Source organism: Camelus ferus, chromosome 13, assembly GCF_009834535.1.
Source record: "Camelus ferus isolate YT-003-E chromosome 13, BCGSAC_Cfer_1.0, whole genome shotgun sequence".
Taxonomy (NCBI): domain Eukaryota; kingdom Metazoa; phylum Chordata; class Mammalia; order Artiodactyla; family Camelidae; genus Camelus; species Camelus ferus.
In genome coordinates, this window is record NC_045708.1 from 13,455,894 (window position 1) to 13,482,270 (window position 26,377).

The window sequence follows — 26,377 nt, forward strand, 5'->3', positions numbered from 1 at the left end:
TACTTGAGAGCAGGGAGAGTGTCTGTCTTGTTCGTCTCACTCATGTATACTTTCCAGGAACTTTGAGTGATGCCTCGTGAAACAGTTGGTGCCCCTTAAATGCTTGGTGAAGGTATAAATGAGTGCAAAGTGAATGAGGGCTGTCCTATCCCCCTACTGGGTTGTGAGCTCCTTAAAGGCAAGGACAGTGACTTTCTCCTCTTTGTAGTGTCCAGTAATACCTGGCAGGCTGCTTGGTTGCCAATAATCGTCTCCCTGAAGAAGCATGGCCATCCCTCTGTGGGATAAAAGCACTCACCTCTGCTCAGGTTCTGGGAACAGCTGGGCCAGGGAGACGCCGCACAGGGCGGCGTAGGCGAAGCGGTGGGCCTCGGTCAGCTCCCGGCCCATGGGCAGGTGCGGCTCCCCCTCCGCAGCCGGCTTGGCCGCCTGAGGCAGCTTCTGGCTTGACCTGTCCTGTGTGGCCATTTCCAACCCTGTAGGGAAAAATCCCAGTGAAAAATGCTTCCAGCAGGCGGGCAAAGCTTACTTAGATGGGACACAGAAACTACCAGTCATGAAAGAAAAGCCGGATAAATGAGCCCTCTCTAACATTAAGAACTTCTATTCATCATCTTTAAGAGATCGGCAGGGTGGGGATGGGGAGAGATATCTGCAGTGTGTGTATCAACAATGGATTTGTATCCACAGTATAAAAACAACTCCTACAAGTCACTGAGAAAAAGAAACAAGGCACATTTAAAAATGGGCAAGAGACTTGAATAGGTACTTCACAAAAGATATTCAATGGCCAATAAGCACACGCAGAGGAGTTCAACAGCATTAGTCACCAGAGCAACAGAAATTAACATCCCAGTGAGACACGGCTACTCACCCAAGACATTTCTAGCCTACTATCCGGACTCCACATTGATTTTGGTCCATAAATTCGTTCTCATCCAGCTAAGCAGTAAACATTTTTGTTCTCAAACTATTATTTCTATGGAGGAGTAATTTAAAAGTTTGTCCATAACTAATATTGCATCAGCTTTAAAAAATATCCCTGGGGTAATTAAGAAGCAACAAACCAACATCTGTACAGCACATAACAGTTTACAAAGCACTTTAAACCCATTTAATTCTTATAACTACCATGTAAGGTTAAGTAGAAGGTGATTATGATTTGCTCTTATAGCTATAATCCTCAGAGAGACCAAGCCATTTTCTGAGAGTTACACAGTAAGTATGTGATGAAAGTCAAAACAGACTTTGATTCCAAACTCCATGCTCTTTCCTCTACGCCAGCACAGGGATTCTCCTTCCCCTGTTTCAGATGGAGAAATTGAGGCCCAGAGAGGTTAAGATCTTGCCCAATGTCACCCAGCAAGACTGGCCTCTGATGGTTGCTCCAGGAATCCGAGTTTGAAGTCTGTTTGCAGCAGATTTCCTGGCTTGAACAATCAGCCCAGACCATGGACAAAGGGGACAGAAAAAAGCCACAAACTAAGGACATCACTGGGGGCAGCACCTGGCCTGGATGTCAGCAGGCTTAGCAATTACCACCACTTTCAATCAACTCCATGTGCCATTTGACGGCCACAGTAACTGTACCTATTAGCCATAAGAGCCCAAGATGGTGTTTTATTCAGCTCGTATCTGGAGAGCCCCACGTGAGTTCTCGGTTCAAGAATAAACAGCCTTCTAATCAGAGAAGCATGAGCTGGCCTGCCTCTGACCGCAGGGGAGAGGGGGCTGGGCTGAGCACACTGAATGCCCAGCTCAGGCCAAATTCATTCATTCATTCAATAAAGTACACTTTTGCTGCCCTATAATCCATTCTCTACCCAGCAGCCCAAGTGGCCTTTTTGTCATATATACCGATCATGTCACTTGTCTGCTTAAAGGCCTCCCATCGCCCCAGGAGGAGTACCAGTCCTTTCCTGATAGCCTGGAGTCCTGCATGATCTGGCCCCTGCCTGCCTTCAATCACCTGACTTGTTCACTACTCTGTAGCCACGCTGGCTGTCTTTCTGTTCTTCAAATACACACGCTGGTCCTCCCTCTGGGCCTTTGCACCTGCCATTCCCCCTGCCTGGGACACTTCCCTTGACTTTCACGTTCAGTCTGAGTGTCACCTCCTCTGAGAGGCCTTCCTTGATCCCCTAGGCTGCGCTACTTCCGCCTCTCTATCCCAGCACCTTGTTCTGTTTCTGTAATACTTACTCCTGCCTGAAATAATGTTTTTTGTTTTTTTTTTTTGGCAGGGTGGCAGGTAACTAGGCTTATTTATTTTTAGAGGAGGTACTGGGGATTGAACCCCAGACCTCATGCATGCTAAGCATGGGCTCTTCCACTGAGCTACACCCTCTCCCTCTGAAATAATATGGTTTTAAATTACTTGTTTACTCAGGTGAATAAAGAGAATGTCAACTTGTCAAGGCAGGCCCCTGGTTTTTATTCTCACTGCTGTATCCCTAGCTTTCTGAACAGGCCCTGGAATATTGCAGGCTTTCAATAACTACTCGCTGGGTGAATGAAAGGGGGTACATGACATATGGTGCCTTGTTCTGGGCCTTGGGGAAGATCAGGGGACAAGACTGACAAATCCCCTGCTCTCTAGGGACTAAAATTCTGGTTGGAGACAGGCAATATTATTCCAATGTATAATGATGTCAGTGATTTAAGTAACTTGCCCAAGATCATATAGCTATTAAGTGGTGGAACTGAGATTCTCACTCAGGTGAGCTGGAGATAGGATCCAAGCCCTTAACAGGCCACTAAATGAATAAGTGAACATTGGGTTGGGAAGTGATCCTTGGGAAAGAACAATCAGGATGAAGGGGCTAAGGAGTGGTCAGGTCGGAGGGGAGTGACAACAGTATGCAGATGAAAGGTGCCATTCCAGCAGAGGCTGGCAGGAAGTAAGAAGGACAGCCTGGTGGATGGATGGATGGGAGATGGTTTTCCAGTAGAAGAAAAAGGACAGTGGTAGAGATAGAGAAGTAAACAGACGATGACAAACTAGCGGGGTAAATGCTGTGACGAGGGAAACACAGAGGGATACACAGAGGGGACCCTTTCTTCTGTAGAGCACAGGCAGCTATATTCAATATCTTGCAATAACCATTAATGAAAAAGAATATGAAAATGAATACATGTATATATATGCATGACTGGGACACTGTGCTGTACACCAGAAATTGACACATTGTAACTGACTGTACTTCAATTAAAGAAAAAAAAAAAAAAAGAGGGGACCTGGAACCCAGAATTGGCTTCTGGGAGGAGGTAGCGTCAGACAGGGGTAGGGTGAGTAGGAAGAGAATATTCTCAGCAGAGGGGACAGTATGTGTCTAGTCCTAGGGGGAGAAGAGAGACGATGGTTTTGAAGAACCAAAAAGATGCTCAGTGCAGCCGGGGACTGCACAGGGGTGGGAGGGAAGAAAGGAGTTTGGAAGGAAGCTGCCAGGGGCTATACCAAATTCTTCCAGCTCAGGAGGTGGGGAGCTGAGTGAGGGTACACCGGACCCCTGGGTACTGTTTCTGCAACTGCCGGTGAATCTCTAATTGTTTTAAATTAAAATATTAAAAAGAAAAAAGCAGTAGGATGTCTCTATAGATTTTGAAAATCTTTTCTTAAGTTCTAAGTAAAATCAAAATAAATCTGCACCTCCACTCCAAACCAACCAGTTTGTTAATTTAATGAACAGGTACTGGCACCCGTAGGTGCAAGGTCCTGCATGCTGGGGACAGAGTGGTGACTAAGACAGATAGACAAGGGCCTCCCACTGCGGAGATGTATTCCAGTGGGGCAGACAGACTATAAGTCAACTCACAACATTTAAATTAAGATCATTTTACATATGCTGAGGGTTCTGAAGAGAAAGAAACCTTACATCACACTTACCCAGATTTCAGGAAACAACTGCGGGCCTCCCGACTACCTTCTGCAAACAGGCTCTACAGCTTCTGGAAGGTTCTTTGGAGAAATATGCACATGGCCCTGGAGGAGCAAACCAGAAAAACCAGCCGGTGGGCCCATAGGGTGTGGGATCCAGAGATGGCCTGTGGGGGAGAGGGATGGGTTAGCCCAAGGCTAGGGCTGCCTTGCTCCAGCTTTCACTTGCTCCTGCTTCTCAGCCTTTGCCCCCACAGGTTCCCAGGCAGCCACCGTTCACTGAGAGCAGCCCTGGCGCTTTGCATGGATTGTTCTAAGTCTTCGCACCCTGCGCTGTGGTTGCTGCACCAGCTCCTTGGCTGGCCTGGCAGGAGAGGGCAGGCACCGGATCTATATTCTGGGGCCCATCCCCTGACCTGCCGCAGCGTCAGTGCTCGGAGATGCCTGTGACACGAGCAAATGAATGAATTAGGTTTCAGGCTTATGCAAAAACTAGTTTTTCCTGGTTATTCTCTCTCAAAAAGCACTGCTATTCTTACACACTCATCGAGCATCAGACGAGGAAGGGAGCTGGGACAAGGGCCAGGCACCTGGAATTACCCAGGGAGGTTCCAGAGCCCCAAATCCAGGGACCACTCCCCACCCTACCGCCACCAAACTTCAAATAATCTAAGCTTCATCCTAATGGCCATTTTCCATGTTCAAGGAACTAGAATATTTTCTGTTCTTCAAGCTCCGGTAGGGTTTTAAATAAACGATCAGTGGTAACACTGTTCTCCTGGATGTTACCTTTTTACGAGGCATGAGACTGTACTAAGACTGCAAACTAGGAAATTCAAGCCACAAGTGCAACCTTGTTAAAAAGATATGGAGAAGAAATGTGGTTGGAAGAAGAGCCTCTACTGTGATCTCTGAAAGATGAGATGCCAGAGACTCTTCTGGAATTCCCCAACATTCTGCCACCGATACGTATTTGCTTTCAAACTCTGAAGACGGTTATTTCGTTTATGTCTCTCTCCATACAAAGGGGACTTACATCAGGATGGTGACAGTGGCTGTCTCTAAGTGGGGGTGGGTTGAGCGAGTGGGGGTGGTTGTTGGAGTCTGGATGATTCTAATTTTTTCTTTGTATGTTTGTGTTTTATGAGTTTTCAATAACGACTACGTATTGATGATAAGATCAGAAAAAAAGATAAGATTTGGAATTATAACTTGGTGTGCTGCTGCTGGCTCATACTGGCATCTCTTCCCTGCTCTGTGTTCAGTGATGCTGGAAGCCTGAAACGGGCCACAGCTGGGGGTATGGACACCACTGCAATTGGCAAGTACTACAAATGAAGGGGTTCTATTTTCCGGGGAGGTGGTTAACAGCGTACCACTGAATATACAATATGACTCTGGCTGTGGTTTTGTTTTTTTTGGGGGGGGGTAATTAGGTTTATTTATTTATTTAATGGAGGTATTGGAGATTGAACCCAGGACCTCATGCATGCTAGGCATGCGCTCTACCACTGAGCTAAACACTCCCGCCAATTCCGGTTGTGTTTTTAAAAAATGTTTCACAGATCAAAAAGACCACAAGGGAATACAACAAAACATTAATGATCATTGTCTCTCAGTGGTAGGGCTGTGGGACTAGAAGTAATTGGTTTTTAGTCTTTTTATTTTTCTAAATTTTTACCATTTTCTGTCCTGAGCTTATGAGAGCTTTTATAGCAATTTTTAAAAAATTAAAAACAGTTCTGTTCTTGATCCCTAGAAAAGGAGCGCTTTATCTCAGAAAGCCCTGGCCCCACGTGGCCCAGCCAAGCCAGTGGGACTGCGGTCACCGTTAAGTCCCATTCCTCGGACCAACAGGTCTTGGAATCATCCAGATGGACAAGGGGGAGCCCGACAGAAGGAGGCTGTTCTCAGCTACACACGATGGTGGGATGGAGGAGCCCGTGGTTACAACACTATGGACGGTCCAGTCGGATGGGATGGGCCCCAAACTATTCCAGCTGAGGGAGTGTGGTGGGAGCTGTGGGGTGGGGGGATGTGTGGCCTGAACTGCGAATTCTGGTCCTTGGATCAGGATCCAGTCTGAAGCTGAACTGAGGTTCTCAAGTGACTCTGAGAGAGAGAGAGCTAGATTCCTGCAGAGAGAAAAAGACCCAGATGGTCAGGGCTGGTGGTACCTCTGCCCCTGGGACCACCTAATGTGCACAGGACCAATCCAGCAGTGCCCTGGGCTCAGGAGGTTACTGATGGACGGAGTAGCTCCCAGCTCCCTGGGGTCTCCTGGTGCCAGGAAGACACTAAGGAACTCTGAGAAAGGTCCACATTTGACCCAGGAAAGCCCTGACTCTCAGGGGAGCATGTACACGGTGAGAACCCCAGGGAGAACACTGGTTCATGGCTGGGCTGCAAGGCCCGGACGTGGGATGACGGGGTTGTTCTGGAGGGGGACCTCGTCCTGATACACTACAATGATGATTTCTGTCTCACCAGTCACTTTATTCGTCGCCAGTGAAAACACCAGCGGGGTTATTTCTGTCAGCAGTGGTGGGAGACGCTCATTCCCAAACATCTGTTCTGCAAGCACCCACAGCAGGTGCTCAGCCCATGTCTGCTGATTAATGCCCTAAATGACGCCATGGGGTTTCTTCTTGGGGAGATGAAAAATTCCAAAGTCAGCACCGAGCAGAAAATCAAATGCGGTCAATATCATCCTTGAAAATCCTTTAAATCATCCTTAAAACTCCATGACCACATGACCACCTGGGTCTTGTGAAGATCACATACAGGAATGAACTTTTGTTTTTCTTACATGCCAGCCAGCTGTGGCCTTTTTTTTTTTTTTTTTTTAAACTTGGAGCAGTCAGTGAAGGCCAAGGTCAAATTTGGGGTGTGTGTGTGTGTGTGTGTGTGTGTGTGTGTGTGTGTGTGTGCTGGCAGGGGGGAAGGGGGGAGTGGGGCGGGGGAAGTGATGTTCTTTTTCTCTCTCTTCCTCTTTTTCTGAGTTTCCTAGCTGCAGGTGCATTTTTAAATGAGTCTGCAGTACAGAAAAATAAGCATTACTAGAGAGAGAGCTACAGTGTCAAAGGAAGGCTGAAGACTAATTTTCCTGGAGCCAAGGACAAGGAAAAGCCTCTGGCTGAAGAGCTCCCTTGCAACAAATAGAGCCGATGGCACTGTTCTTAGAGCCAGAAACTCTGAAGACTAGTCTAAAGTTAAATACACACATAGACACACAAACACACAGACACAGATAAACACACACACACACACACACACACACACAAAATAAGACAATCTTAATATGGTCCTAGATGGGGAGATTCTAGGCAGGCCCGGTTCACTCCCCTCTCCCCACTCTCAGCATTTTAGGAGACAAATCCATTCATTCCATACCTCTATCTGGAAGTTAAATTGGAGGCCGGCGGTAAATGCAGCATCTCAGGAGGTCTCCATGGCAACAGTTCCAACACAGAAGAACCCACAGGGTTTGGACATCCCAGTCTAGACCAGAAGAAAAAAAGGGATGTTGGCATGGAGGGCAAGTACTCATCCCGACTTCCCAGCTTGGTCCAGAGCATGCATCACTGTCTGACATACTGTATCCTTTACCTGTTTAAGTTTATTGCTTACTGGCTCTTTTCCTCTGCCCACAAGCAAGCACAGTAGCCACTCAGAAACATTTGCTGAATGGCTGGTGGTTTCCACCAGGGATAACTAAAAAATAATTCAAGAGGCAAATCTACCTGGGAAGGAAGGGGGAGAAATGGCAAAGTCTGTAATGGTTCATTTAATCCACTGGTTTTCAAACTGCTCTCTGGGGCCCCAGGGACTTCTCTTACTCTGGCAGGCAAGAGAAGACACAGTGGGGAGCCACCAATGGCCCACCTCCAAATTTTAACAGTAAATGAGCCAGCAATGGCAATTCTGGCTACATACTCCAAGGAATTGAAAGCAGGCCTCAAAAAGATATTTGTACACTCATGTTCATAGCAGCAGTATTCACCATAGTTAAAAGGTGGAGGCAACCCAACTGTCTACTGATGGATGAATGGATAAACAAAATGTGTTATATACACACAATGGAATATTAGTCACTCTCAAAAAAGGAAGGCAATTCTGACACATCACAAGATGAATGAACCTGGAGAACACACTCTAAATGAAATCAACCAGTCACAGAACGACAAACACTGTATGATTCCACTTATATGAGACACTTAGACCAATCAACATCATAGAGGCAGAAAGTAGAATGGCAGTTGCCAGAGGCTGGGGGTTGGGGGAATGGGGAGTTGTTGTTTAGTGAGTACAGAATTTCAAATTCGCAAGTTGAAATGCTCTGGAGGTTGCACAACGGTGATTACACCTAAAGCTACTGAACTGTACACTTAAAAATGATTAAGATGGTAAATTTTACGTTATGTGTATTTTATCACAATTTAAAATTTTTTAATTAAGAAAATCAGAACGGTAAATGCTTGGTAAATGTTAGCCATGTGCCACTCCTTTTCCACGCACCATCTCATTTTCTCCCAATAATCCTATAAGGTAGGTGTTATTATCTCTGTTTTACAGATAGAGACAGAGTAGCCCTGAGAAATGGAGGTCAGGGTCACTGGATAAGTGATGTGGGATTTAAACTCGCACCTGGGTCTGAGCCCAAAGGCAGCCATCTTAACTATGATGCCACACTGCTCCTCTTTGGTCTAGTTTATACACTGAGGTGGCCCAGAAGATTTCAAACCACCAAATTAGAATCTCACTAGCTCCACCTGTCCCAGGCTAACACCCTGTAACTGAGCAGGACCCTATGGGGCCTTCCTGCGACAGACCCCTCCGCCTAGGTCCTCTGCCTGCCTCTTGTTCATAGAAAAACTCTAGTCTCCCAGGTCTCCCCTGAGCCACAAAAGCCTGGCTCAAGAATTAGTGACTGAATGGATGTGAACACGTAGTGACAAAAGTAGCAGTCAGCCCAGGAGTTGGTAACAATTTAAGGAGTATATCGGACACAGGGCACAGAATCTTTAGTTCCTTTCTGAAGTACTTAGATAACAGTATCTGAAGTGCATTTCTTAGTTGTTTTACAGATGCTAAAACCCCCACCAAGTGGAAGATGTTAACTACTTGACCGTGAGCATGTAGTCCCCAGACCGACTGGAGCCTGAGGATTGATAATGTTAACCCCTGTGACACCACCCTGTTACCTCACTGTCAACCAGTCAGAGAACTGTGCACAAGCTGATCACACACTCTGTGACTTCCCTCTCTCACCTGGCCTTAAAAAATGCTTCCCTGAAACTTATCAGGGAGTTTGGGTTTTTTTTGAGCATTGGCTGCCCCGGACTCCTTGTCTGATGCCTTACAATAAACGCTGCACTTTCCTTCACCGCAACCCTGTGTCAGTAGATTGGCTTTACTGCGCATGGATGAATGGACCCAAGTTTGGTTCAGTAACAATCCCACTTTTCAGCCAGCCAGGGCCTAATCTCCTCCAGCTTTATTTTTCTCCACTCCCCTTCTCCCATTCAGTTTTCACCCAAGCTGAACTGTCTGCTGATTCCAGCCCACATTGGGTTTCCCACCTCAGGCCTGCACTCATGCGTTTTCTCTCCATGCGGGTCCTCGTGTCCAAATGCGGCCCTTCTTCAAACACACAGTTTAAACATAAAATCATTTCCTGTGGGCTTACTTTCTTGGTCCCATTCCAGCCTCACAACAACCTCACGAGGAAGAGACTAACACTGTCCCCGTCTTACAGATGAGAAAATTGAGGCCCACAGAGGTGAGGGCCACACAGCTGGCAAATGGCAGGACCAGGACATCCCCCATCGCCCAGGTCCAGGCGTGCGTGACTTTAAACCCAAGTTCTTCTCCACTTTACTAAAGGATCTCAGGGGCTGCCATGAGGCTTCTGGGAATTGTCCAGCCCCCCAGGCTTTGGGCTGCCTCACCTCCTCTCAGGTATAACGGCGGTGCCTCTCTCCGATAAGGAGGGTCAGGGTGGGAGTGGATGATGCTCAGGACATCGGGGCTTCCCCTGCCTCCCCAGCAGAGTCCTCTCCTTATTCATTCAGGTCTATGACAGCACGTGCCAGAACGCCCCGCTCCCACCAGACCCTGTGTGACTTTTATCGAATTTGCTACCCCTTGGCAATGAATTACAGGTTTACTTGTTTGTGGTCTGTCTTCGTCACTAGAGAAAGCTCCTTGATGGCAGTGGCTTTTGTGTCACTTTCCCTGATGTCTCCTAGAACAGTGTCCTTCTAGAAGAACAGGTGAAAGAATGAATGAATAGCTACCCCCACAACTAAGAAATGACGTCAGCATTATTTTTTTTGGATGACGGACAATCCAGTTTCATATAAAGCAAGGTCCTCATATTTGCTCAAGAACTACTCCTAAAGGCAGATTTCATTTCTGAGCAAATTCAGACCAGCCCTGGAAGTCATGGTGGGGTGGTGACAGGGTACAGGTAGAAATAAATCCTAGCGATATCATAAGTGTATAATTTTCCACCTAGAGCTAAACCTCCCATGTACCTGGGGATGTCTTACGGCCTGGGGAACTTGGAATGCAAGTCCAGGTTGGGCTCAGAGCTGAAGGTAGAGGAGGTGTTAACCTGGGAATAGCAAGATGAGGGGGGGAGGTCTAGAAGAGCCATGCAAAGGCCCTGAGGAGGGAGGGAGAAGCATGCCTGAGCACAGAGGGCTACAGACAAAGTGGTCTGAGATGCAGCCGGAGGAGTAGGCCAGGTGTTGGTGGGACCCAGGCCACAGGGCCTTATGGTCCATGTTAAGGGTTCTGTTCTTTAAGAAAGTGGGATGCCACAGCAGGCTTTTAAGCAGAGGGTGTTAACAATCAGATCGGTCTGGCTGCCGAGAGGAGGGTGGCTGAAGTGGCAAGTGGATTGGATCCTCTCTCCAGCCCTGTTCTGCCCGCTGTAAAATCTTCAAGGCAGTGAGGCCCCCATCTTATCTGTAGCCCCAGTTGAAAACATACGGCAGTGTTCACAAAACATTCAGGCCATAGAGGACACAATGAAAAAGCTTCTAATGATGTTTTTCATGTCCCATATATGTGGGCCCTGGAGGCTGATCCAGCCCCTGTAGCCTGGCGGTACCAGTTCAGGGAGAGAAATTCTCTAGGCTCTGACCTTGATGTACCTCCCCCAACCTCAACCAGGATAGCACTTGTCTCATTAACTGCTGCCCCTCAGTGCCTAAACAGTGCACACGCTGCTATGTGCTCACCCACTCAGTCAACGGTGCCTGTCCAACCGCTCCTGGGCCTTGGACTTAAAAAGCCAAAAGCCTCCCAGCCTGGCAGCTCTGCACAGGGCCCTCCTTGGAGACAGGTGTTTTACTGATGAGGAAACTGAGGCAAAGACCGGCCATGTAGTTCATCCAAGATGACTCAGTTAGGAAACTGCAAAGCTAGGACCTGAGACACATCTACCTGATGCAGTACACGTGGCTGCAAGGGTTGTAAAAGCTCAAATGCTGCCAGTGACACCAGCATTTCATTTCCCGAGAGCTGGAGCCGGGCAGGGAGCGTCAGGCTTCTCGCCTTGAACTCCGCCACTCTCCTGCCTCTTACATGTCTTGATCGAGAGCAGCCACATGTCATCAACAGGGTCACTGGAGCCTCTAAATCAAGATGCTCTAAATAAATACTCTACCCTTGCTTATGCCTGCTTTGGCAAGGCCTCAGATATGGGCCACACTCTGGATCCTGCTTTACCGTTTACGAAGCATTTCGGCATGGTATTATGACCCCCCTTTATATGATAAGAAAATAGAGGCCCAGAGAGGTAGAATGACATACCCAAGGTCACACAGCTAGGTTTCCAGGCTCTGAGGTCACTTTAAGGCTTCCTTTGGCCCACTCTCAACCCACCTAGCCGCTCGTCCCCAAATCCCTGGTGAGTTGGGCTGGGGTGGGGGCTGCTGGAGCTCAGGCTGACAGAGCATCTCAAACAAGGCCAAAAAAGGGCTGAAGGCTCAGAGGATTTGAGGCTGCAAGGTTTAATCTCTCTCGGCCCTCTTCCCATACCTCACAGTTGGGAAGGTTCCAATAGTCTCCCCTCTCTGCCCAGCTCTTCCCTGTACCCCACCACCCCAGGCTGAAGGGCAGTGTTTTCTTCCAATCACTGGAATGTACCACCCCAATCCCCTCACCTCCTCCAGGGCAGCACCTATCTGGTTGACTGCTGTACCTTCAGTGCCTAAACAGTGCGCAAGCTGGCACACGGTAGGTGTTCAATAAATATTTGTTGAATGAATGAATGGATGGATGTCCCCAAAGCTTAAATGGGTTTCATGTTTCTGCCATGCAATGAACATCGAGTTAGGGAAAAGAGAACTAACCGTGCAGACTCCTGCTCTGTGCTAGGCAGTTGTCTCTAGACCAAGGCCTGGGGTCTGGCCCAGCTGTGCTCCTGACGCCCTGTGCCACCCCATGGGGAGCAGAGAAGGGGACCCCGAAGGCCTACACTGGGCCAGACACTGGGTCAGGCTCTGGAGCCAGGTCCCCCACGTTCTTATCCTGATCTCCTTCCTAGCGGTGTGGTAGTGGGTAGACACCGTCACCTCTTCCAGCCTCTGCTCCAAAGTTAGGAGCAGTAATTCTTCCTCCTCTAACAACAGGGTTCAGGCAAGGGGACCTGGCCCCCTGTAAACTTGGGGCCTGGGCTTTTCTCCAGAGTTTATTCCCTCTGCCCTTGGAATTGTCAGTTTGAATGTCTGCAGTGCGCTCAGAGGGCTGCAGGGCCAAGGAGAGTCGTGGGGAGGTGAGGGGTCCTGGAGGGACCACGTGGGCCAAGGGGAAGTCCAGTGACCGCGTGTGACCTTGGGCTAGTCCCTTCCCGTCCCCGGCCCGGACCAGCCTCCTCACTTGTGCAGGGAGGCAGGAGACGCCTGAGTGCTGGGCCCGGCCTCAGTTTCCCCAGGGCGTGTAAGTTTTAAGGGCACTTCCGGCTCGGAAGGAAAACAAGCCACCACCGGGCGGACTTGACCCCCGAGCGGTCTGCGCGCGCGCGGGGGGGGGGGGTTGGCGGGGAGCGGGGCCCGCGCGCACGACGCGCGGAGGGCGGGGTGGGGGGCAAAGGGCCCGCGGGCCGGGCGGGGGCTCCGGCCGAGCCGGCCCCTTACCTGGAGGTGGCAGTGGCGAAGGCGAAGGCGGAGGCGGCGCCGCGGCTCCCGCCGGCCCCGCCCCACTCCTGCTCCGTTCGGGTCCCGGCCGGTCCCGGCCGCCGCGCAGCCCGTCCCCTGGCGCGCCTGGTCCTTCCGGGCTCCGAGCTGCGTGTCCCAACCCGCTCGCTCTGCCGCCACCCCGCGACAGGGGTGCCGGCCTCAGGAAGTGACTGGCCAACCCGGCGCGAAACTCCGACTGTGGGTCTGCCCGCCCTGCGGGCGCCAGATGTCAGCGCCCTTCCAGGTCCGGCCCCGCGGCAGCTGCTCGCGAGGGGCTCGGGTCCCCCCCGGGGTGGAGGGCCGAACAGCCACCCGGGTGGAAGAAGTCGAAAGTAAACGACGTAAAAGCCAAGAACCAGCCACAGAAACCGCCTTCCCAGATGTGTACGCAGCACTTTGAAGTTTACAGGGGGTTGAGAGATCCGTGCTCTCCCTGAGTTTCCTTTCTGTTTTTTATAACGCCAGGTAGGGTCCGGTCTCACGGCCTTTGCGTTTGAGGTTCCCGTGCCTGGCTCTCCATTCTGGTGTGCTCAGGGTGGCATCTGCGAGTCTTCCCTGACCACCCAGCACATTCAATCATAGAGCAAATACTGAGCACCTACTATGTGCCAGGTACTGTTCCAAGGGCAGGGGCTTCCAGTCCTGTTCTATTTCAGTTGCAGTACTTCTCACTCGGTGGAATTATTTTATCTTCCTGTTCTCAGTTAATTGCTTGCCATCCCCACTAGTATTTAAAAGCCTGGAGAGTCGTCTACTGTGTGCCTGGACTGTGGCTGGCACTTAGTCGGTGCTCAGACTCATATAATGCATGCATGAATGGATCTCATTTCTTTAGCAATCCTGTGAATTCTCATCACACCCATTCTACAAGACAAGAAAATGAGGCTCAGGTCGAGGCTGTGCAGAAGCCACAGAGCTAACGAGCGCCAGAGCCAAAGCGTGAATCCTTGTGCTCTTTCTCCAGGTGAAGACAGCCCAGTACTGTGAACAGAAAAGGCAGTGAATAGGGTCAGAGACCAGCTTCCAGTGCAGAGCCTGAGACTCATGCTCCTTGTGGAATGCTCTAGGCTTCTGGCTCCTTATCTTCCCGCTGGCCACTTAGGACCAAGAAGAGCAGCTCTGTCTACTTATAGGGCCAATGTGAGGGTCAAGTGGGTTAAGAGTGGGCACCCTTCAGAGGCATGAGGCGTTATATCTGAGCATGTGGGTCTTGTCAAGATGCAGCATGAATAACCATACGGTAGTGGACTGGGGACAGAAAACCTCTAGCCAGCCCTCCTTCACTCAATGACTAGTGGCCCCTGCCAGCCAGATTGGCTTTGTGGGACCATGCACCACTCTGCACAATGGCCTTGCCCTGTCTCTGGTTTGGTTAGAGACCCTGTGTTAAACACTCTTGACTCTAGACACTGGATCCAGTTGTAGCTGTGCCCACTGCCCATCCCTCACCCCAGTCCCCCCACCTGCCCACCGCCAATGAACAGCACACAAGACTTAATCCATAATCAAGGCTAGAGGAAAGAAAGGTGGAGAAAGTATATTTACCCCTCCCTTTGAGATTTTTGAGGTTCGGTGTTGAACACTGAAGAATTTACTTTCCTCGTCTTATACAATGAGGATAATCATGGCTCCCACAAGCTTCAAGGGTTGCCATGAAGATTAAATGTGGATGTGCAAGCACTTTGAAGGGCACACAGGCCACGCCCAGTAAAAATCAGCTGTTATTCTTGATGAAAGATACTTCTACTAAGCTGTCTTCTATCAACTCCTCCCAAAGGGATGTTTAGGGGGTTGTGCTGGAAGGAGAAATCTTTTCATCAACATTAACTAATTCAACCAGAATTTTTTGAGCAGCTGGTGAGGTTCTAGGCACTGCAGATGTAGCAGGGAAAGAACCAAAGTGTTTCCTGCAAAGTCACGGAGCCTACAGTCTAGTTTGTGGGTAGGGGAGATGGACAGCAACCAAGTAGGTACACAATCCATCAGGCGGTGTTAAGTGTTATAAAGACAAAGTAAAGCAGGGTGAGGGGAACCTGGGGAGGGGGCGCTGTTGCAGTGGTCAGGGAGGCTTGTGGTGTCTGGCGTAGACAGAGCATCCCAGGCAGCCAGCAACTGCAAAGGTGTGGAGAGGGGAAGGTGGTTGACACTTTCAAGGAAAAGGCCAGGGTAGAGAGAGCTGGAGGAGAGGAGTAGATGAGGTTAGAGAGGCAATGAGGACCATATCACCGTGAGCTTTTTAAAAAGGCAGATGCTGAGATGAGAAAAAAACTTATGGTTACCACGGGGTAAAGGGGATGGGAAAGGATAAACTGAGAGTTCAAGATTTGCAGATACTACCTACTACACATAAAATAAACAAGTTTTTACTGTATAGCACAGGGAACTGTATTCAATATCTTGTACTAATCTGTAATGAAAATGAATATATGTATGTACATGCATGACTAAAACATTATGCTGTATACCAGAAATTGACTCAACATTTTAAACTGACACTACTTCAACAAACAAGAATGCAAACAAGCAAACAAACAAACAAATAAATATAAAGCCCTATGCTTGGGCCTAGGGTTGCCAAGTTTAACAAATGAGACTACAGGATACCCAGTTACATTGGAATTTCAGATACGCAAGGAATAAATACTTTTTATTTTTTATTATTTTTTTGAGGGGGGGAGGTAATTAGGTTTATTTATTTATTTGTTTTAATGGAGGTACTGGGGATTGAACCCAGGACCTTGTACATGCTAAGCATGAGCTCTACCACTGAGCTGTAACCTTCCCCCTAAAAATACACTTTTAGTAAGAGTATGTCCCAATATTGCCCAGGATGTACTTATAATAAAAAGCCAGGCATCGGGTATCTGAAATTCAAATGTAGCTAGTGTCCTCTGTTTTATCTGGCAGTCCTACTTGGGCCTCACCCCAAAGAGTTTCTGATTCTCTTGGTCTGGGCTCAGGCCAGGTGTCGGTATTATTCACTAGCTTGCCAGGTATTTCTTTTTTTTTTTCCCTCTTATTTTCCTTCCAGTTTTATTTATTTATTTATTTATTTATTTAAGATGTATTTATGTTTTGTAGTCGAAGCATAGTCAGTTTACAACGTGTCAATTTCTGGTGTACCGCATAATGTCTCAGTCATACATATACATGCATATATTCCTTTTCATATTCTTTTTCATTACAGGTTAGTACAAGATATTGCATATAGTTGCCTGTGCTATGCAGTATAAATTTGTTGTTTATCTATTATATATAGTAGTTAGTACCCGCAATCTCGAACTCCCAGTTTATCCCTTCCCACTCCCTTTACCCCCTTCACCAAGTATTTCTAATGTGGTCCCAGTGTCAGGAGCCACTGATGTAGGGCCTTGTTTATCGGTTTTATTTGGTATGAGATGAGAATCATAGAGGGTTTGGGGCAGTGATGTGACAGGATCTCACCTTTTAAAAGCATCCCACTGGCTCCTGGTGGTGGACAGACGGATCAGATTGGACACAGGTGACCAGTTAGGAAGGTGCTTCAATAGTCCAGGCCGGGAAGGGGACCTGTATTTGCTGAGTGCCCACTGTGGGCTGGGCACAAGTTTACCCTGGAGGCATAAGTTCCTGGGTCCTGCCCCAGGCTGACCCAATTTAGAATTTCTCAGGGGTATGGGAACCTAGGAATTTATATTTTTAACAAGTTCCCCTGATGATTCTGGTGATCAGAACAACTCAATGATTGGATTCGATTCTCCCAGAAATTATAGAAACAACCATGAATATTGTTTAAGGAGCATTATCCTTGTGCCTGGCTCTACATGTTCCACACATACTTTATATCATTTAATCCTATGCAGGTTATACTATTAGCCCCACTTCACAGAGGGAGAAACTGAGGCTCGGGGTGGGTGTTGTTAAATAACTTGGCCAGGGACACTGAGCTACAAGATAGCAGAGCCAGAATTTGATCCCAGATCTGACTGATTCTGCTATCCTGCCCTCCCACGGGCTCAAACATCAACTCAGGTTCACAGATATTTTGATGAGTTTTGGATGATGGCTCCCCAGCAGAAGAAGTCTCCTTCACTATGTCCCATTGGTGTCTATCTTTCCAGAATGTAGGTGGGGCCTGGCCTGGCATGGGTGTTTGTTGAATGGAACTGAATTCTGCGGTTGATGTCACTGAAGGCAACCCCACATCCTTCCCATAAATTATCCTTATGATGCACTTGTGCTGAACTTGAGACTGAATGACCCAGATAATTTATGATTACTTCTTCCCTAACGATGCTCAGAAATAAACAGGGCTACCATGAGGTGGGACTGGACACACCTGCAGAGCAAGGCCAGGGTGGAAGTTGCTGTGGATGGTTTGTGGTTACCATGGATATTGTAACATTGCTGAGCAATCTCTTGTTTGTGTTTCTAAGACGTCTTTTTTTTTTTTTTAATTGAAGTACAGTCAATAACATTGTGTCAATTTCTGGTGTATAGCACAGTGTCCCAGTCATGCATATACATACATATATTCATTTTTTATATTTTTTTCCTAAGGTGTTTTTGACCCAAAGAACTAAACATCCTTCTGTTAATGAGACTGTCAACAAGAATTGGCTAAGTGGTAGTCATTTAGGGTCAAAGCCACTCGAGTTAATATTTTCCCTCATTGTTCTTGTGTGTTAGGTAATAATTTTGAAGTCCTCTGCCTTGTCTTTTACACAGAGGCTTGAGTGATAACCCCTACCTGCTTCTCATCTAAGAATGCTTTGCCCCTGATCTGATATCTTCTAGTGTATGAGACATGTTACAGGTGGTACACAAGGTTATCTTTAGCTGGTACATGAACTTGCATTAAATCACCTTGAATCATACACGAGAGAGTTACTCCCTTCAATCCTCATTCTATTGTGAGCTCAGTTTGAGTTATTGAATCTTTTTTTTTTTGAGTTAGAGTTTTGTGTCTTATAAACTAATAAGCAAGTCCATTAATTTAACTCATATTTAAACTAGTTTCCTTTGTGACTTATAGGTTCACCAACAAACAAAAGTATGTATTTCTCTCTTCTAAAACAACTTTATTGAGATATCTTTGACATATAAAATTATATATGTTTAGGATGTAAAATTTGATGTTTTGAGATATGTATACCTTGTGAAAAGATTGCCCCAATCAAGCTAAATAACTTCATTCATCATGTCTATATAGTTACCATTTGTGTGTGTATGTCTGCGTGTTGAGATTTCCTTTAAGATCTATCCTCTTAGCAAATTTCAAGTGTACAGTACAGTGTTGTTACCTGTGGTCACCATGCTGTGCATTAGATCTCTAGCACACAGTCATTCATCTTGCTTAACTGAAACTTTGTACCCTTTGCCAACATGTCCTCATAACCCCCTCCTCCCTCCCCCCCAGCCCCTGGCAACTACTATTCTACCGTCTGCTTGACTATTTTAAATTACACATGTAGGTGAGGTCATCCTGTAGGTGTCTTTCTGTGACTGGCTTACTTCACTGAGCACAGTGTCCTCCAGGTTCATCCATGTTGTCACAAGTGGAAGGGGTTCCGTCTTTTTTGTGGCTGAATAATACGCCATTGTACTCCTTATAACATTTGCTCATCTTTCTTTTTAACAAAGAGAGAACAGGCTTTTAGCTCAGAGACTTCGTCTCCCCAAAATGCTGAGTTACGATTTAGATCATTGTTGTTTATTAATTTAATAACCTTTTTATTTTGGAAAGATTTAAGTTGGACAGAAAAGTTCCAAAGAGAGTACAGAATTTTTACCTAAGAACTATATAATCCTTCACCCTGTCTTCCTCAATGTTAACATCGTAGATAACCATGGTACGTTAGTCAAGTCTGAGAAACCAATACTGGCCCATTACCGTTAACTAAAGTATAGATGTTATCCATTGATTTTTCTACTTAGGCCCTTTTACGTTCCCAGAATCCAGTCTGGGACACCACACTGCACTTAGTGTTACCTAGTTTTTGTTTTCAGTATTGATTTCGTTTAAAAAATCTTTCTATTACTTTCTATAATGGCAAATAATCCTTTTAAAAAATTTACAACAGCAATACAGTTCCTTTTAAAACATTAAGCAAAATGAAATTACTTAAAAAATAGTGAACGTGGTAAGCAGACATAGCGAAACATTTTGAATTTTCCTCTGGATTGACTTCACCTGTGGGAAAACCCTCCCCATGGCTGGCAAGCTGGTCACCAGCCAGACTGGTTTCTCTCACTAGTCATTAGAATGATGTTTCCATTAGGATGGCCACTGCTGTCTCAAACACTGACCAACATGTGGCCAAAATCATAATGACACCGATGATTTATGGAGCATAAAATCCAGAGGTAGGTGGTTCCAGAGTTGGCCTCAAAGCTCAAGGACGTAAGCTCTTTCCATTTTTCATCACCCTCTGCATGCTGGCTTTTGTCCTTCACTGTGTCATCCTGCGGTCCAAAGACGGCTCCCTCAGTGGCGAGTATCCTTAAGCAATTGTGTCCAAAAGCAGAAAAGAGAAAAATGGAGCTCTCCTCATGAATCTTTCCTCCTAGGTTTCTCTTCCATGGTCAAAGTGGAAGTGATTTTCCAGAAGCCCCTTTGCTGGGATCACATGTCTGGACCACATGGCCACCTCTGGCTGCAAGGGAGTCTGGGAAAGCCAGGAATCTGGCAAAGGGGACTGGCTCAGAACCCCGTGGGCAGGAACAGTCCAGTCCTAACAGAGCTTGGGGCAAGAACACAAAATGATAAATAATACATGTCCTAACTTTCCAACTTGACAGACACACCTTCAAAACCTCGTGGAAGATCAGGTGTGAATTTAGAATCCTTTAACTCCTCGGAGTTCTACACGAGGATGTGGCTTCTGGCTCACTGCCCATTTTCCTTCTCTCCCCGTCCCCAGTTCCATCCTGTACCATGTGTGGTCTTTCCCATAGGTGTGTGGACTCTCTGGCCCACGCATCCAAGCTCTGCCTTCCCCTCCCCCAAACAACTGCCCCTTGGCCGCTTCTCAAACCTAGGACCACGAGGAGTGGCTGTACCCCTGGGGAATGGGTCAGGGAAGAGGCTCACTCCTCCAGGCCGGAAGTGGGCTTGGAGTGATTTGGACAGGGAATATTGGGGCACCAGGCACCCAGAGTGTGGGCTTAGGTGGGCACATCCTCTTGGCCCTGGAGACTTCTCTCTTTGCTGGGATGGGCGTGGCTGGGGAGGGCAGAGTGGGGCTCTCTAAAGGATGAGGTCCAGAGCAGAGACCACTTGCCAGCATTGATGGGACACATTGCTGCACAGACAAAATCTGGTTTCTCTTAAGGCAGAGGTAGAACGGCTGTTGAGCAGGGACCCTTAACATCTGTCCCAGTGTAAGGTCAATGGTCTTATGTCTTATTGACCTTCATCTCCCTAGGACCTAACCCAATGCCTAGCCTGTGGTAGATGTTCACTAAATACTTACTGAATGAATGAATGAGTGAGTGAATGAATGAACAAATGATTCTCACTACTAGTATTGTTTGAAACTGCCCTGCATCACCCTTACACAAGGATGGACACCCTTGGAGGCCAGAGTCTAGAAGGGAAACCCCGAGGGAATTTGTTCAGGGACCACGGCAGAGCAGAGCCCAGAACCCCTGACACCATCCCTGCTGGCCTCCCACTCCCACCACATTCGTCTCCTGTGGACACATCTTTCCATGCGCACAGCCACGCTTCCCCATCAGGGTCTGCCAGAAAGGGTCTGCTTTAGCTGTTTCAGAGTTTCAGGGCTGCTCCATAACTCCGAGCACTCCCATGCCAAGCCCTGCTTGTGAAATAGTGGGCCCCTGAGCCTGGCATGAAGGACCTTCCACTGCTGGCCCAGCCTCCTTCCCTGCTCCACCTGATAAATCCTCAACCCAGACAGGTCCCCTCTCTGCTCTCTGAATATGCTGTGCGTTTTCCGGCTTCCATGCCCTTCTTGCCACCTGCGACACCCCCATTCACCTCGATGTTTCTGGCTATTCAAATCAAATCTTTGCTTCAAGGCCCAGCCAGTTCCCATATCCTTCCTGAGGCTTGCCCTGGCCACCCAAGCTGCCTTCCTCACGTCTCCCCTAGGAATTCACAGATGCTGTGTTCTGCCCCGGGGGACTCTTCCATTTGATATTCAACAGAGATTGTAGGCTTCAACAGAGCGCCAGGTCTTAGGGGAAGGGATGAGGCGGTATTGGAATTCTCTGGGTAGCTAGCTTATTTAAAGGGGGGATATTAAAGGGCAGGACAGGTGGTCTCATGGACAGGCAGGGCAGGACTGGCAAACAATTGGGCCTCACTGAGACCGGCGATTTGGGAAGTCAGGACCTAAGTCTTCTCTCTTTGCCTCTCAGAGGCCGTGTGGCCTCCCCTCTTGTCTGCCTCTGAGTATCAGCTTCATTCATCACTCGCATCCAGCTTCCTACTTTGACATACATCTAGTTCTATGTTGGCGACATTAGCTTTCACTCTACATGACCTTATGAGTCAAGCACCCACAAATGATTCAGGGCTCCTTTGCCTGCAAGTGAAACAAAACAGTCAAATTGGCTTAAGCCAAGAAAAGGACTTTGTTGACTCAGGTAAATATGGAAAAGTACAGAGGAAACAGCTTTCAGGCATGGCTGGATCTAGGTGCTCAAATAATATGATTGGGAATCTTTCTCTATCACTGGGCTCAGCTTTTCTCTGGGTTGACTTCACCCACAGAAAAAATCCTTCTCTTGGTGTGGCAAGATGGTTATGGGAAAGTCCAGACAAACATCCCATCAGCTTAGCAACTCTGGCAGAGAAAACACTTCTTCTGGATAGCTCCAATAATATTCCTGGATAGAGCTGGTTCACTGGCTTAGCCTTGAACCAGACCCCGTGGCCAGGAGACATGATGCTTTGATTGGCAGGTTCGGGACACACGTGCTCCCCACAAAATATGAATGTGGTATTATTTCTATCAGAACCTACGTGGACTGAGATTGGGTGAGGAGGAGGCAGGCCCCTCAAAGACAGCCCCAGTCAGGTTGATGGTCACTTCTAACTAGTTGTGGTGGGGGTGGGGACTGGCTCACACACCTGCTGGCTGCTTAGGTTCTCTGCAGGGTGATCAACTGCTATCTGTCTGCTCAATGCCCCTCCTTCTTCTGCAAATAACATCCTCCTTTGTTTGAGATCCTTCTCCTTCCCAGCCACAAGATTCTACTGGGGCTGCCAGTCACAGTCTGCTGGTCACAGAGGAGGACATGTGACCCAAGACAACCAGTCAGAGTCCTTCCTTGGGAGTTTTCATTATTTAACCAAAGGAAAAAAGTCTGCTCCTTTCTTTCTGGAGGTGAAGCTAGGAAGACAGGAGTAGGAGCTGGCCAACTTCCCAGTCTCTTGAGAAAAGCTGGTGGGAGAGAATAAGACCCAAACGCAGAGAGAAAAGGAAAAGGAAATGGAGAGAAACAGTCTTAATGAAAGTCCACGCCCCAGTTCCATCATTGCCAAGGCCCAGCAGGAACCTGCCCCTGTCACCATTTGGTTAAAGAAGCCAATACATCCATCTTTGTGCCTAACCTGGGCAGCTAGGACTTCTCAGGCACGTCCTATGTGCTGATACACTGTGCTAAATGATCTCTACAGGTGATCTCCTTTGATGCTTAGCACTCAGTGATAATTTCCCCATTTTACAGATGGAGGAACTGAGGTTCAGAGAGTTTGAGAAACTCATTCATAAAGCCAGTAAGTAGCAGAGTCAGGATTCAAACCAGACAGACTGTCTCCAGAGCAACCCACAAAGCTCCAAAACACCGGGTGAGGTGGGCGTGGGTGGGGCAGCATCTCTGTGGAATCAGCGCTTGGTACCTGTCTCACACCCAGCCTGTGCCTTCAAGCTCCTTAGACTCCGTGGCATTGCTGGGCTTAAGGTTTTATTTTTAACTATGAAATATGTACAGTAAAGCACATACAAGGTGTAGGCACTGTTGATGAATAGTTAGAAAATAAATAATCACCAGTGTAACTACCACCTAAGTTAAGAAATAGAACATGACCAGCATTTCAGGGCCCCCCCTGGGTTGCCTGTCCTCTAGAGCTACATCGCTGTCTTACGTTGTCCAAGTCTCACTCTGTGGTCTGATTTTTACCACGTATGTGTACAACTTATTTCCCCAGCTAGGGAGAGGCTGATGGGGGGGTGATGGTGGTAAGTACTGTCCCTTCCACTGTATTTGTTTGCCTTCCTCACTTGCCAGGCCAATAACAGGTGTCATTCACATTGGCTGACAGCTTGACTGGGATGGACGAGCACCTACTATGTGCTGGAAACTGTGCCAGGTGTTTGACACATCGTCTCATTGAATTGTCACAAAACCTCCATCAGGTAGGCTTGATTATCCTGCATTTCCAAACAAGGAAACTAAGGTTCAAGGAAGGCATATATCATGACCAAGGTCACACGGGGAACACATGGTAGGACTTGGTTTTGAACCCAGGTCTGTCTGACTGAGGGCCCTACTTTTTTCATGGTTTGTTTTGATGGGGGCAGGGAAGGTGAAGAAGGAAGGAAGAGAGGTGGGCGTAAGAAGGGGATGGTAAGTGCAGCGACTGAGAAGGGCACAGAGCTGGATTGGACTGGCTGCTTTCAAACCCCAGCTCTGCCACTCGAGCCAGTTACTTACCTTCTCTATGTCTCAGCTTCCTACCTCAGTAGAGGCTTTGTGTCAGCTCCCTGAGATGACTTGTCAGATGTCTAGCATAATGAGTAATAGGGCTGTTGTGAGGAGCCAGAGGATTAAGTTTAGTACAGGGAGCTCTTAGAACAGTAGCCTGAATGTAGTAAGCACTTGACAAACATTAGCCAGGATGACTGGCACAGTTGTTTTGAAACTGCTGCATCTGTAGCCATTTGGCACGCTGTTTTCTTTTGCAGATTGACTCCAGTGAAGGGCAACTGGCTGGATGTCTTTGCAGAACTAGAGCTCGTTTTTTCTGGGGATTCTGAGGCCAATAGAATGGAGACCAGCCTCCTCTGACAGTGGCTGGCTTGAGATCCAATGACCCCACGTCTGAGCAGAGCTGAGCTGAGTGCCACCCTTCTGGGCTTGACATCAGAGCAACCTCACTACAAGATCAGGCTGGCTCTCAGGAGGCTTGGGGGCAGGGGGTGCAAGAGGGCTCCCACTGTGGCATTGCAGCTTTCCTTTACTGGGCTTTGGAGTGGCTGAGGTTCAGAGTGGGACTTTTCAGGAATCAGGAGACTGGACATCTCCTGTATTGGGTCAGGAATATTGGTTGCAAGCAACAGAAACAAATTCTGGCCATCTCAAGATAAAAACAATAATTGTAGGGAAGGAATTTGAGGGTTCATTGAATCAGCCAGCGTCTCAAGAACCAGAGCCATGGGGACCACCTGCTCTGTTGCTCCGCTTTAAGCGGTCATCTCCCCTTCAGCACTAGCTCCAGATTCCAGTTCTGGAAAAGATCGTATGACCTGTACCATGTGACTGCCTCAGGTGAAATGGGAGGTGAGTAGAGGAAAGACCAAGTTCCCCAGTTGGTGTAATGGTTGCTGGTGGAACTCTTTGTTTCTTAAACAACATAGCCTTATTGTCTCATAGAGTTCTGGAGGCTGCAAGTCTAAGATCAAAGCATTGGCAGGGTTGGTTCCTGCTGAGAGCTCTGGGGAGAATCTATTCCAGGGCTCTCTCCAAGCTTCTGGCCATTTTCTGGCCATCTTTGGCATTCCTTGGCTTGTGGAACCATAACCCTGGTCTTTGCTTTCACCTGCACATGGCTGTCTTCTTCCTACATGTCTTCATATTGTTTTTCTTATGTGTATCTGTCTCCATGTCCAAATTTCCCCTTTTCATAAGGACACCAGTCATATTAGATTAGGACCCACCCTAGTGACCTTATTTTAACTTGGTTATCAGTGTAAAAACTGTATTTCCAAATAAGGTCACATTCTGAGGTAGTGGGGGTCACAGAGGGGTTCAACATCTTTTGGTGGGAGGAGGACCCAGTTCAACCCATCACAGCTGCTTTGCACTTATTAGTTTTCCTTCTTCATCGAAGTTCCTTATCAAATAAGATTAAATATCCTGCTCAGTACCTGGCACAGAGCAGACCCTCAATAAATATTTGTTGAATAAATGCATGGATGAATCTTAGATTCCATGGTGTCCTGAATTCTCCAGAGTTTTCTACTGACCCAAGAAATATTCTCCTTTAAAAAAAAGTGAGTTTGGGATTAACAGATACCCATTACTGCATGTAAAATAGATAAATAACAAGGTCCTGTTATATAGCACAAGGGACTATATTCAATTTCTTGTAATAACATATAATAGAAAAGAATCTGAATCTAAAGTATATATGTGTGTATATGTATAACTAAATCACTTTGCTGTACCCCTGAAACTAACATTGTAAATCAACTACACTTCAATAAAAAAATAAAATAAAAAAACAGTGACTTCAAGATTCATGGACAAGAATATAAATTTCATAAGAATAGCTCCAGGCAGATTCAAAAGCTCCGATCTGATTTCTCTTTGAATGTGCTGCGCTGTTCCCATAGCCTGAGAGATTGCAGGAAGGACCTTCATTCCCAGAAATGTTTTCCATTGCCACAAAGAATTAATTGTTCCAGCAAAGATGGAAAAACTTCCTCCAATCATTTGAAAAGAGGTTCCAATGATGAACAGGGGCTGTAAGTTGAGATAAGAACATGGCTGTGGAACAGGTGAGCTCCCACAACCTACTGCCCCAGACTCCCACTCAGTCCCCCACCCAAAGGCTAAATGCAGTCTCTTCTAAATTTTTCACCCTTCAGACCATGGGGCCCGCATACCTCGAATGCTTACAGCATGCTGGGAATGCTTCATCTGATATGGCAAAGTGACTCAAAGTCTAAACTCTGGAGTTGTACTTCTGCCGTCTTCTCTTGGCCCCATCACTGCATCACTGTGTGACTGTGTGATCTTGAACAAGTTATGTAACCTCTCTGTTCTTCAGCATCCCTGTGGGCAATTTAGGGGTAATAATAGTACCTGCCTCATATATAACACAATTCACGTGGTGCATTCAAATCATGTTAGCGATGACCGTGTCCTTACACGGTTGAAGACGATGAAGCTGAGGCTGATAATGGAGGAGGTGAATTCTAGTGCCCAGGTTTTAATAAACTGCCTTATTAATACGATTGAATAAAATAAGATGAGTCTGTTCTCATTATTCCTGTTAGGGCTTTCTAGAACTCAACCCATCTTTCTCTCCTTGTCTATCCTCCCTTTTTACCGATTCACAATCCTAAGTGCTAGA

General features: G+C 47.3%; 1 protein-coding gene across 5 annotated transcripts in view; it reads right to left on the reverse strand.

Annotated features, from left to right (window-relative positions):
- TMCO4 (transmembrane and coiled-coil domains 4) overlaps positions 1-13,313 on the reverse strand; it is a 77,765-nt gene extending 64,452 nt beyond the window's left edge. The window contains exons 1-4 of one of the 5 annotated variants that reach the window (XR_004325378.1): positions 13,027-13,309; positions 7,271-7,378; positions 3,887-4,044; positions 299-476 (exon numbers count right to left, since the gene is read on the reverse strand). Coding sequence is in view for 4 of the 5 variants with exons in the window: in XM_032495333.1 (XP_032351224.1) it covers positions 299-468 (170 nt within the window). In the remaining variant the exon portion in view is untranslated. Of the gene's footprint in view, positions 1-298; positions 477-3,886; positions 4,045-7,270; positions 7,379-13,026 lie in introns of all 5 variants that reach the window. The other 4 variants (XM_032495333.1, XM_032495332.1, XM_032495334.1 and 1 more) reach the window with 4 other exon arrangements.
- Positions 13,314-26,377: the final 13,064 nt, after the last annotated feature.